General features: G+C 40.9%; 1 protein-coding gene across 5 annotated transcripts in view; it reads right to left on the bottom strand.

Annotated features, from left to right (window-relative positions):
* Positions 1 to 14,212, bottom strand: part of USO1 (USO1 vesicle transport factor) — a 1,866,649-nt gene that overhangs the window by 1,011,133 nt on the left and 841,304 nt on the right. For all 5 annotated transcript variants that reach the window (XM_044061107.1, XM_044061108.1, XM_044061110.1 and 2 more), the window contains one exon: positions 2,034 to 2,122. In XM_044061107.1, the coding sequence (XP_043917042.1) occupies positions 2,034 to 2,122 (89 nt within the window). The remainder of the gene's footprint in view (positions 1 to 2,033; positions 2,123 to 14,212) is intronic.

Below are 14,212 nucleotides of genomic sequence, written 5' to 3'. Positions count from 1 at the left end.
TGCAAGGAAGGGAAATGCCTGCACTGGCCTTGGCTTCACACCAAAAACCTTACCTTGTGAAGTTTCATACCCACCATTCTAAGTCCCACCATGAGTCAAACAAGCACCCAAACTCCACCCAAGCCACATACCTTTGTATAAGCTCACCCTGTGATGACATTTTATCCATAATGAAATTTTGCCCTTGTGCCTGCCAACCATTAAACTCTCTCCTGTTTGGCTCAGACCATTCATTTCACAGTATGAACAATACACCCAGTATCATAACACACTGATATGATGGCCAAATCTCTGACAGAACCAGAAAATAGTGGTATATGAACTCTGTCAGTTGCACATGACTGTCTCCAAAGAAAGACCTGAGAGGCCACAGACTTACCTGAAGTACACCAAAGTTGCAACCAATCCTCCAAGCAGAATCTCAGATGGAACTACAGCCCACCCACTGGGCCACAAAAAGGAACTCTCCCACAAGTCCCATAAGCTGTCTTCTTCAACTATTCCTCTTGAATTCAGATTTTTCAGCAAAGACAAAACAAACAGCAGATAAAGGTAGACACCAGCAATGGCAAGGACTGAGAACTCAACTATGTGCAAGGTGGAAAAGAATTGGTGGGAGCAAAGAACAATTGAGCCTGAGTAGTTAAAGACACAGCATTATAATGGGCATCCTTACTGTTTGCCACAACTGACAGGCACAGTGGATAAACTTGTCTGCAAGACCCAAAAAGACAGTCTTTGATATCACATAAAAATACTTTGCTGTGGAATTAAGTGCAAGGAAATCCTTCATAATTTCTTGCCTTCTCAAGTGTTGACAGACTCAAACGTAGCTGGCTCAGAAAAAACAATACCCCAAAGCCCTAACTCAGAAGTTAAGAAAAAGCTTCAACTTTTTTTTCTTTTCAGCACAGCACTGAGAAACTTTTGAGGTAATGACTAAGATACCTTGGTGGATACCTAATCTACACAGACCATACATATGAAAGTTTCTCCAATAAAAAGGATTGCTCTAGGATAAGGACTCACTGTCTTTAGGCTAACACTTTTAGACTCTGCAAAAGATGAAGATTCAGAAGTGAAGGGAGATGCTCATCTCTAGCTATTCTATTGCCACAGTACTAGGGTACTCCAAACATCCAATGAAAGGTGCAAATCACAGGAGGCACAAGGATGCAGAGGTGGAAAAAAGGGCTAGTACAGGGCCTAAAGCAACAATGCACCTACTTAGTGAATCCTGCTGTGCCACATTTGCTCAGGCATCACACAACACAAAAATGATTATCTATCTATGGTATGTAGACAGGGAAGATGAAGTGTCCAAACACGGGTATTTGAGGGCAGGTAGAAATCATTTCAACACTTGTTGGCAAGTGGCCAACTATAGGAGCAGGAAGGGTTAGAAATGAAAGAAGTCAATTCTTTAACCTACAGTTCAAATCCAAAAACAGTAAGTAAAATGACACTGGCCATACCCCAGGTCTTGTCCCCAAAAGGAAATACTAAATGAGAAGGTTGACAGGTGGGCGATTGTTCACTACAGGTTGATAAACTTCATTTTAGAAGGACAGCATGGCAACACAGGCACTGAGAACTAAAGAACAGCTATGCATCGGCTTCAGGTACCCCATGTTAAGTCCTTCGCTGGGATCTGTTGATGAACCTTCCAATTAATTCTTCTGCCAAGTCCATCTATTACAAATGACTGCAGAGTACTGAAGCATGAATGTCAGGAAGTGAAGGTAAACAAAATGAGAAGCTGCTCATATGGTGGGAATAACCAGTAATTGGGGAAGACAAAGACATTTGGAAAGTCTATACTTTTTAAGCAACAAATCAAAGAACATTACAACAGTGAATGATAACCGATGCTTAACAGATGAGCAGCTAGAATAAAGGAATTCTTATCAGGGTGGAGCAGCATCACTTCATTTTGAGCAGACCAAACAGTGCATATGTGCTCTGAATGCTATTATAACTGCAGATTTGCTACTCTCTAAAGTCATCATTTTGAGCATTTGTAATATACTAACCTGGGAGGATTTGATGGTGCACTGACAGAGGCAAAATAGTCTTGGTTTGTTTGAGATCCTCTAATTACTTCTGAAACTGTGTTTATTGTCTGTAGAGAAAAATAAATTTCAAATAAAAACTGCAATTCTTAACAACTTAACTGCACAATTTTACTAACACAAAGGACAGCAAACACAACCAGATACATAACATTCATGTTTCTCTGCTTTCTTAAACACTGAGTCAAGATCTACAGAATAAAATAAAAAAAACTACATTAAACAGTTGCACTCTCCTGGGCTTTTGTTTTCTTTATAAATCTGTTTGACAGAAAGTGCAACTAGTCATAACAACTATTAAAAATATACTGTTTTAAGCCTTTATCTCAATATATAGTATACATTAGCAGATGGTTCTTCCCTTACAGGAAATGTGAGCTACTTGGCTCAAATACTGAGCATTGCATCCACAAGTGTGCTTGCAGCAAATATTTAAGTTAAGAACCTCTCACCACATAAATCAATATCCAATGCAATATTTTTTTTCCAGTTGTTACTAAAAGGATGTCAACCCAAAGTGTGTGAACTTCTCATTTGGTGGCAGTGAATACAGTACAGGATGTTAACAATGACCTCCAAGCAAAATGTAAAGAGAGGAAGGATAACAAAAAGAGGAAGTTATTTTGTTTTGCTACCAAGTGAACGCATGAGATGGGATACAAATCTGGATGCAGATTTGGTACCATTTCAGCAAGTACAGAGTAGACAATGCAGAAATTAAAAAGGACTTACTAGTGGGCACATTCCAATGAAGCATTGATGCTCCAGATGCCCATGCCCCAACACAAAGTCATAACACATTAAAAGTTATAAGCAGGAAGATGAAAGTGGTGCTTGCTGTCAGAACCATACAGCCTAAGAATTATGATGTTAAAGAAACATCTGAACAATGTACGGTGAACACGAATAACACAGGCCGCTACAAGCACCTGGTGTTACTGGCAATATTTATGGATACATTCTAAACCAAAGGCTGAAATATCTGCTACTAGAGGAGGGTTACCTCTTCATACTTGAACACTGTGAAGGACAAAGCATATTGAGGCTGCAGATTAAAAGGCGGTGAGAAGTGCTGATGTCAGGGATGACCACTACAGCACCCAATGACACAGACCTACAGCACCAGACACTTCACTATCCAGATGGTGGGGAGGCAAAGGTGTTCACAACACTTGAAAACTTGTGCATAGCTGCTGTGCAGAGCAGATACCTACCATATCATCTTCTCTAGGACCTATATGACTCACAGGATGATCATACCAACTACATCAACTGCAGTCACAGAGATCCAGAAGTTGTTCAAAGAACTTAAAACAATTTGTGGCTGAGCAATGTCCACTAAAGTCTTGGGGCCTTCATAACTCTATCATGGCAAAAAGCAAGGCTGAGTGCAGCTGCTAACACTCACTACAGCTGTAAATCTTTAGGATCTAAGTACAGTACAGCAGTGTTTTTTTAGAGAACATCTTCATAACTACAGGACATATTCTTCACCAAATATACTGCATCCATGCCAACATCTCCTCAATGGACTCCTACAAAAGTGTACCACTAGCCTACATTTTGAAGTCCTACGAAGCAGTGAAGTCTTACAATATCATGTGGACTACACTTTTGGACTTCAAGGATGAGCATGAGCTGCCAGCATGGCAAAGACTTATGTCAGATTTCAAGTCAGCAGTTGTAAAGAGTCCACGGTCAAATTCCCTGCTATGTGCCCAAAGGCATGTTTCTCACTTTTCACAGTGTGTGGGGCACAAAGTATAATGCCCGGGGCTTGCTTCATTAAATGGGTCTGACAGTGTTTGTGACTCTTCTCACCAGAGACCAGAGAAACCTTTTCAAAGTACACAAAATCATGTTGGAAAGATGGGACAGGATCACCCTGAGCAGGAAAGACTGAGGTTATAGGTGCAGGAAAACAGAACATTGGGACCAACTATGCTGCATCTGCTAAAGCACTATAGTCAGACAGGGCTGGAATGCTGGAAAAGGTGTCAAAACGGGTATTTATGGAAGCATACAAGACATAGGACAGGCTGAAGAAACAGTGACAGTGACCGAGAGAAAAGGTAAAACTTTCAATTCACTTAAAAGTACACACTAATTGGCTAACAACAGGCTTCTGATATCAGAGAAAACATAATTACTTCTAAGGCTTTCTAGGTTGCAACTATCTCCAGACCATTAATGTGCAGCGCCCTCCGATGGTTTGAACAAGAAAGTCCAGGAAAAGGGTTCTCAACCTTGCAGTTACTGTAATGGCCAGTTTAGGACAGAGAAGGGCATTCCCCAAAGGAATGGTTCAGAAAATGCAATGACCACAGAACAGCCATAACAGGGATGACTATGACGACAAATGAGGAAAGCAGCTGTCTGCCATTGTATTTTAGTACTGTTCTCATGCTGGAAGGATTTTTTTTTTCACAGACTAAATGAGTAAATTTTTGTCTTGCTGTTGAATAATGTTGGTCAAATTTGTTTTTTTTCTTGTGTATTTCACTACCAATTTCCAATGCATCTAACTTTCGCTTGCTCTCTTTAAATGGCAAGGAAACTGTAAAACTTGGCAGACCAGACTGCCTCCCTTCAACTAAGTTTTCTTTTTCCTTGAATCAATGAGAAACTGTGAATTTGTCTACAGATAAGTCTGTCAGAATCAAAGTTCTTTTCACTACAATGTAAATTTGGTTTATTATAATGTGTTGTGCCAAGGTCCCCATGTTTTGTTAAGATGCATCTGTTCAGGTCAGCTATGATGAGGTTATGAATGTGACTTCACCATTACATTCTACCAAAAGATCCTGGTCAACTAGGCTTGTTAAATCTTTTCTAGAAATCACTGGCACCAATTTTTTTCTGAATTGTTTGGTCTTCATTGAGAGATTTTGTTCCTCAGAATTAAAAAAATGGCCACAAATACAACCATTCTCATCATGTCCACTGCAGACCTTACCTCTAATGTTCCTTTTGTAAGATAAAATAAAGTTATTAAGTATTTGGCATGTATGCAGATGTACTCTTACTTATAATCTCTAATGACCTCTTTGATCCAAGTCAGACTTGGTTTTAAATCTCAGTAAAGCAGAGAGAGAAATGCTTCATTAGAACTGTTAATGATATATCAACTTCAAAGGTTGTATTCAATCGATCCTCCCTGCTCTCTTCTGCACCTGACACTGTGCATCAAGGCATCTTAATCAAGCATCTGAAAGCATAGTGTAGTTTTACTGCCACCACTCCCATTAGGTTTGCATCTTCTTTTCAAGCTGCACAGAGCAGGTGGTATCAGGAGGTAACCTTACATATAAACCTCAGCATGTGAGGTGCCACAGAGGGCTGCATCTTGGCATCAGTGCTGTTTAGTGTATACACTGCCCGTTAGGGAGTTTATTCAGAATAGAATTTCTTATCATTCTTATGCTGATGATGTTCTACTATGTTATTCCTTCCAATAAGGAGTCTGTGCCAGTTTTTACAACTCTTGAAGACAGCTTGGGGGTTATCTTTCAAAGGTCAGAGCTGTCTCACATTCAGAAGTCTATCATTCAATTAAAGACAGTAGCTCACACTAAACCAGGCTAAGACAGAGGCAATGCTGATGCATGCTACCGTCTTATCCATCACCATTGTCCTCTGTTTTCCCCCTTGTTACTTACAGGAAGGACAGACTACCTGTTGCATCCCAGGTCTGCAAACTTAGCATGATTCCTGATAGCAGTCTGACAACAAAGTACCATGTGTTTGTTGCGGTCATAACATTTTCTTGGATTCATTAACTTACTGTCTTTTTGGATCATGCAACAGAGATGCACACATCAGTATCTTCTCACATTCACTACTGTGGCATCTTATACCTCAATCCTTAGGATGGCAATCTGCTAATATTGCTAAGAGGAAAAATTCTGTAGCATGACTACTGAATGGGAGTTCTGATCTTCGAAAGTATTTCATTACTGCAAACCTACAATGGCTGCCAGTCACAGCCAGGTCTGCACTTAAGCTCCTCTGTCACACCTTCCAATCCCCACACAATCTAAGTTCTGCTTAGATAAAATATTCTCATTCCCTATTATTTAGCCTACCTTCTTAAGTCATGAGCTGACAGGCTGCTGACTGTTCAATGACTCACATGCAATATTCTGGAAACCTGTCACCTGCCTATTTATCTTCAATCCTTTGGAATTAAATTTACTTTTCCTGACTCAGATACCTCCTTTAGGACATTCCTAAATTACCCATAATTTTAAAACTTTTTTTAAAATCCCATATGGTGACCTGTTTTTAGTTTTAATAGTTTCCTTAAATACCAACTACTGTATTTTACTGTTCTATTCTAGTTTTACCATGTTATTTCTGCTTAGTATTGTCAACATAGGATACCATAAATCTAACTTTGTGTCATGCTTACTTTACTCAAGAATCATAGAACTTCAAATGCATACAAATTGGTTGTATGGTGATAATGGACACTAGAATGTTACTGTGCTGGTTCCAGGACCTGAACAGTTTAAAACTGATAGTCTTGTATGAAGTATAGCAAATGATACTGCTGAGATGGCTGCTGAAGCCAACTCTAGACCATCAAGGATCTACCTCAGTGGGTCTTACATCATACAGACTTTCAGCAAATGAGCCACCCTGTTTCTGAGAAATAACAAATCGGGATCAAAGTTTAAGCTATGCACTTTCGTTCAAATTTAATCATGAACTTCAAAACTAAAAACAAAAATCGTTCAAATGTAATCATGAACTTTAGAGCTAAAAACAAAATGGAGGATGCCCCTTAAATACATCAGTACTCACATGACATGGTTTAAACAGCCATAGTTGTTAAAGTGATAGAAACCAAATAAAATGTTTAAGAACTGTGTATGTTGAAAACTGTGACGCCCCGCCACTGGCCCAGTAATCAATGGAGCCTCAATCCTCACCACTGGCAACAATGGGGGACATACATTGGGAGGATGACAGGAACACACACAGTATTTCCAGATGCACCATCCAGAACCATGATCCAAAACGGGGATGACCTGGACAGGACTTCAGGAGGACAGCTAACAATGTATCATTATCCTCAAAAAGTAAAAAAGTGGCATACATTTCTCTTTGCAACAGTTAACTGTTCATTTGCCAGTCGAGGTAATGGAAAATGTGCAATCCTTGACCATGCATGGCATACTACGCCAGCAAGATAACTGGTGAAAATGGAAGTCCCTAAGTGTATCCAGAGGTTCCAGATCCTGAAATGAGCATTTGGACTGCTGTCTTAAAAGATAAGAAAATATTTTGGGATCTAAATTAATGGGAATCTGTTGCTAAGAATCATGCATGTTTGCAGTACAGAACCAAGCACACTGTTTAGAAAAAACAGAAAGGTATAAGTTGATAACATTCTGAATCTGCTGCACTGAAATAACCTAATTTAAGGCTCGAGTGTAACAAATACCTGAACCCTTCTGGTCTACTATAACAAAGTAAAACATGGGAAACAGCATACCTTTCTGAAGAGGAGAAACTAGCTCTATACCTTCTCTGCCACAAACAGCATCTCTTGACAGAACTAATGTGGATGGAATGACCTCAGGATGGCTACATCTTCAGAGGGAAGTGATGTTTAAGACATGCCCCAATTTCAAGATGAACTTACACCTCTAGTCTAAGTAGCTTCCAAGCACTAATGTGGAGCTCAAATCTTCAACCAATTATTTCTCCAGCCATGAAAAGACAGATGGGGAGAGGTTTGAACATTCTATCCTGACAACCTGAAAAGATTTCTGCTTCTGTGGCGGCCAAAAATGGCTCCAATTCTGCCGCACATAGTACGAACCAGTAGGCCTAACAGTTATCACATATTAACAGAGCTTTCTTCCATTCTCCTTTAAAAGATTTTGATGGTTCCTATGACACCCGAGGTTTGATACTGGATGGCAAAAAAAGACCAATCGAGTTCTCTTTCTGAAAGTATTCAAGTTCTTTTTTACTTTTTTTCATACCACATTTTTATTTTTATACACTCTGCTATCCTCATGCATGGTGCACTTATTTTGGCACTGACTGTTGATACCATTTTATACGCTTACAGAATGCTAATAAACTAGCGTCAAGTCAGACAATCAGTGCTTCATTTAACTTTCAATCATCTGTCAATTCATACAGCATAAACCTCTATAATTTCTAGATTTAGTATCAAGTTAAACTTAATATTACTCAAACAATAACACAACCACAAGTTAACTATTTACAATATGGCCTGAGATCAGGAATTAAGTAGTGAGTATATAATTTTATTTCATTACATTACAAATCGTACCAACTGGATCAGTGAATTCATACATTATAGTCTAGTTTATTAACAGATGCATATCTTAGGTGCTTTGTTCCATGTCAGTGTCCTCTTCAATGTCAGTTTTCATTTCAGAATCCCACACTCAGATGGAATGTTATGGTGAGTACATAACTTCTTTATCTGAAGTAGTTAACTTCATTTTATCTGCAACCTGTGGGACAGCGTCCCCAGCTACTCCGATCCTGGGAGGCCCTTATGGAAAGATATTCCTGAGCACTGGAGAGCCAAAGGATGCTCTACCCCTCGAAATCAGATCTAATTCGTAATGGGAAACGAAGGTATGTGAACTGGCCCAGGTCGCTGCTGCACAAATATCGTCCAAAGGCACCCTAGACCAAAAAGCAGCAGAAGTCACCACGGTCCTGGTAGAGTGAGCCTTAACAATACCAGGAGGAGATAAACCTTTTGCTTTGTAGGCATGTGAAATACAAAGAGTGATCCATCTGGCCAAAGAAACTTTAGAAATAGTTTTCCCATAAATGCTTTGGAAAAGGAAACAAACAATTGGTCAGTCTTGCGGAAAGACTTCATTCTATGAAGATAAAAACGAAGCTGTCTATGAACATCCAACAAATGGAGTTTGTATTCACCTTTATTTTGGAAGTTAGGAGGGGTATTTAAGCATGGTGATTCACATGAAATGCTCATTATGTGGGGAAGACAGAAACTATACAAGAACATCAATCAGCTGTAGCAGCACCAAAAGAAAAAGTAAACAAAAAACAAACAAATCGGGATCAAAGTTTAAGCTATGCACTTTCGTTCAAATTTAATCATGAACTTCAAAACTAAAAACAAAAATCGTTCAAATTTAATCATGAACTTTAGAGCTAAAAACAAAATGGAGGATGCCCCTTAAATACATCAGTACTCACATGAAATGGTTTAAACAGCCATAGTTGTTAAAGTGATAGAAACCAAATAAAATGTTTAAGAACTGTGTATGTTGAAAACTGTGATGCCCCGCCACTGGCCCAGTAATCAATGGAGCCTCAATCCTCACCACTGGCAACAATGGGGGACATACATTGGGAGGATGACAGGAACACACACAGTATTTCCAGATGCAGCTCTCTGCATCAAGTGCAATTTCCTTTAACAGCACAGAGAGAACACAGTCCGGGGCTGGTTTCTCCCTCTTTTTTCAGATCCCCAATAAGACTCCCCACTAGCACAGCTATAGGATTGAGATCTCAGGTGAGTGGCTAAACCAAGACCTTCAGCACCCTCTCTGTCCAACCATTGCTTAGTGTCCCTACCCAAGTAGCTGACACACACACATGCTTAGAGGTTTGATTTATACACACATACACACAGCTGGGAAAGGCTGGCACAGGTTTACTAGCTATGACCCCTTCTGCCAAGACATTAAGGTAGTTATTACTGCCACCAGCCAAGTCTTTATCAGCTACTTTAAGGCCCTTAACAAAGGATGTCCAATCTTGTTGTGTAATGTTACTATCAATACAAATGGCAGTTTGACCCAGAGCAAGGCTATTAGGAGTGACCTGCACAGTGCCACCAAATAAATATGGAAGTGCTCTCAGAACATAAATATGTCTCTGCACAGATCAACCACAATGAAAGGTTTACATATTTTAATAATAAATGAAAACCAAGAAAATACTCAGTATATACTTACAGTTACATCAGAGTTCAAAATCACAGGAAATATTTAAAACAACATTGCAGGACAGTTTCAACTAAATAAAGAAAACATTTAAATTAAGCTTTGCTATATTCCTGACTATATCTAGAGAATTACTATATCCTAGTTAACTTACTTACAGAGCAAGCAAGGCAGATGTGGTGAATGGGTCTTCCAGCTGATGTTGTCAGGTCAAGGGAAATACGGAATACTTGGTCTCTCTCATAGAGTTCTTAAATTAATAACCCAAATACTACTACTACTGGGATAGCTTGCAGAATGACATCATTTCTTGTCATCTGACTCTATCCCAGGTAAAACCCCCTTCGATGCAGCTGGAAGCATTTAGAATCGACCTGTAAAAATACATAAAACAAGGGTTTTTCTTAGATCTAAGGCAGATCCTGGAAGTCCTAAAACAATAAACACTTCCAAGACAATACAAAAAAACTTCTAGTTCTAGACATTGTGTCTGTTACTGCACTGAAACAGAAAGATAACATCCTTTCATTATGTGGCCATAAAGTAATTTAAGCTATTTTTCTGAAGTTAACCTGCTGTGTTTCAGATCCCCCTATTAAAATATACACATTTAAAAAAGTTACAATACTGTATGTAAATTTCTGTTCTTTTCCAGTAGGGTACACTGTGGATACATCTTTAAGCTCAGTACTTTGTAAACCCTTTTCAACACACACTTTTGTACCAGCAGTTTGATATACACACAACATACAGTTCTGATATATTTGTAACACAAGCATATAAATCATGTTGATATTCACAAATGACATACAATTATTTACAAAATCCCAGATAGCTGGGCTGGTAGTATCTCCTTTCGTGACAAAAACAATCAACAACTAATCCAAATATAATACAAGCAGCAAATGACAAATAAAATATTTGTAAATCTAAAAACTGTTACGTGAATTTAAGCAAAAAAGTTATGTACTCACCATAACGCGTTCCATCTGAGTAGTTATACTTCATTTTTCTGCAACCTGTGGGAATACAGATCCATATCGGATCAGAGCTGGCAACTTTTTTCTAGCATCTCCTCCAAGCTCCTCCCCATACCCATAATGCCCTACCATCTCCTATCTTCACTCATACTGAGTTTGCTGCAACTAAAAACATAAGCAATTCAACCCAATAAACCAATCCTGAAAAGACAGGACAAGGTCCGGGGGACGGAGGGAGGGAATGTTGCAGAAAAATGAAGTATAACTACTCAGATGGAGCGTTATGGTGAGTACATAACTTCTTTATCAGAAGTAGTTAACTTCATTTTATCTGCAACCTGTGGGACAGAGTCCCCAGCTACTCCGATCCTGGGAGGCCCTTATGGAAGGATATTCCTGAGCACCGCAGAGCCAAAGGATGCTCTACCGCTCAAAATCAGATCTAATTTGTAATGGGAAAAGAAGGTATGTGAATTGGCCCAGGTCGCTGCTGCACAAATATTGTCCAAAGGCATCCTAGACCTAAAAGCAGCATAAGTCGCCATGGACCTGGTAGAGTGACCCTTAACAATACTAGGAGGAGATAAACCTTTTGCTTTGTAGGCATGTGAAATATAAAGAGTGATCCATCTGGCCAAAGAAACTTTAGAAATAACTTTTCCCATAAATGCTTTGGAAAAGGAAACAAACAATTGGTCAGTCTTGCGGAAAGACTTTGTTCTATGAAGATAAAAACGAAGCTGTCTATGAACATCTAACAAATGGAGTTTGTATTCACCTTTATTTTGGAAGTTAGGAAAGAAAACGGGCAGATTAATGGACTGGTTTATGTTTGCTTTAGATGCCACTTTAGGTAAGAAGGAAGGGTTAGTACGGAGGGAGACCCTATCCTTATAGAAGACCAAATAAGGAGTCACGGCAGACAGAGCGTGAAGCTCAGAAACCCTCCAAGCAGATGTAATGGTGAATAGGAAAGCGGTCTTCCAGGACAAAAATTTCAAGTCCACTGAAGTTGCAGGTTCAAAAGGAGGAGCCACCAATGCCTGTAAAACAAAAGTAAGGTCCCAAGGAGGCACTGAATCCTTGACAGGTGGCTGTAACAGAAAAGTACCTTTAAGAAAAGCCTTACACAGCCTGGAAAAGGCTAAGGCCATGTTGTCTTCACAAATGTGAAAACTGGAAATGGCTGACAATTGTACTTTTACTGTGGAGGAGCTAGCTCCTTGCGGAAAGATACCAGACAGGAAGTCCATCACCGCTGCAACAGGGGCTGTAAAGGAATCTATTTTTCTCTGTGAGGCCCAAATGGAAAAGCGCTTCCATTTACTGCAATAAAGTTTCCTAGTGGAGTCTTTAACAGAAGCCACCAGAATAGATTTTAGCAGGGATGAAAGACCGGGAGTCCTGGCAATTAACGGAACTGGAGCAACCAGGCTGTCAGCTTGAGGCTGCCCAGATTGGGCGGACGTGCCCCCGACGGATGGGAGATTAGATCCGGGCAGGAATCCAGAACCCACGAGGGAGCTAAGAGATGAGACCAAAGGAACGGGAACCAAACCTGACGAGGCCAGAACGGGACAAAGAGGATCACTTTGCACCGTAGTCGGCAAGCTTTCTGAAGAAACTTCGGAATGACTGGCAAAGGTGGATAAGCATACAGAAGCCCAGGGGGCCAAGCATGGACTAAACCATCTCTAGGGACTTCCCCTGATGAGGGAATCAGAGCAAAGAACTCGCTGCACTTCACGTGGGAAGGAGATTCGAAGAGATCGCAGCAAAGCTGACCCCATGGAAGGAAGATCTCCTCCGCTACTGACGGTTTCAGAGGCCACTCGTAAGGCATCAGAATGGCCCGACTCAATCTGTCCGCTAAAATGTTGGAGCACCCCGGGATGTGTGTTAATATCAGAAATCGACCAATGGAAATCGCCCATTCCCACATTCTCATAACCTCGTGACATAGGGGGTAAGATTTGGTTCCCCCCTGCATGTTGATATACCAGACAACCGACATGTCTGACTGAACTGCAATCAATCCGAGAGGAAGGACTGTGTGAAAGGCTTCCAACGCTAAAAGCACTACCCTCATCTCTAGAACATTTATGTGCAACTTGATCTCTGACTGGGACCACGTGCCTTGGACTGTCCTTCCCAAACAGTGTCCCCCACCCGAGTTGGGAGGCGTCCGTGGTCACTGTGGCTTGGACTGGAGATGACGCGATGGGGTGTCCTTTTGATATTTCCGGTGAACTTAACCACCAAAGAAGAGACGTCCTGCAGACGTGACTGATCTTGATCGGAAATTCCATGGGCAGGTCTAGCCAAGACCATTGAACAGCCAGAGTCCACTGAAGAACCCGCATGTGAAGACGCGCACAAGGGAGAATCGATATGGTGGCAGCCATGGAGCCCAGAGGCCGGAGAACCTCGCTCACCTTTGAAGACTTGGAGTTCGCTATCTGAGCTATGTGGCACCTGAGGTGTAGGATCCTGTCTGGAGTTAAAAATAACTTCATCTGCATAGTGTCTAGCCGTGCCCCAATGAAGTCTAGAACTTATACTGGTTGCAAATGGGATTTGTGAACATTGACTAATTCCCAGTAGATCTGCCAACCGAATGAAATAATCTCGGGCCAGACACAAGTGATGCTTGTTGGGCGCAGCGAAGAGCCAGTCATCCAGGTATGGAAACACCTGAATACCCTGAAGCCTCAGGTGAGCCGCTACAACTGCCATTACCTTGGTGAACACCCTGGGGGCTGTAGTGAGACCAAAGGGTAGGGCTCTGAACTGAAAATGACTGGCTCCCAGCCGGAAGTACAGAAACCTCCTGGAGCTTCTGTGTATTTTGATGTGGTAGTAAGCATCCTGGAGGTTTAACAAGCACATTCAGTCACACTCTCAGAGATAAGGTAGAATGGACTGTAGGGTGACCATCCGGAATTTCTGTTTGGCTACCGACAGGTTTAATGTTGACAGGTCTAGAATTCGCCTGAGGTCCCCATCTTTTTTGGCACCAAAAAGAACCTTGAGTAGACGCCTAATCCAGACTGATCGGGGGGGGACCTGTTTGATGGCTCGTTTGAGAAGCAGCTTTGAAACCTCTAGAGCTGTGGCCTCCCTGGGAGCGGGTGGAACATCCGGGAGGTGTTTTGTAATATTTGGAGGGGCAACAAATGAG

The sequence above is a fragment of the Protopterus annectens genome, chromosome 2.part0, assembly GCF_019279795.1.
Source record: "Protopterus annectens isolate FY-2018-M chromosome 2.part0, PAN1.0, whole genome shotgun sequence".
Taxonomy (NCBI): domain Eukaryota; kingdom Metazoa; phylum Chordata; order Ceratodontiformes; family Protopteridae; genus Protopterus; species Protopterus annectens.
Note: the sequence above shows the minus strand (reverse complement) of the source record. Positions and strands in the feature narration are given on the sequence as shown.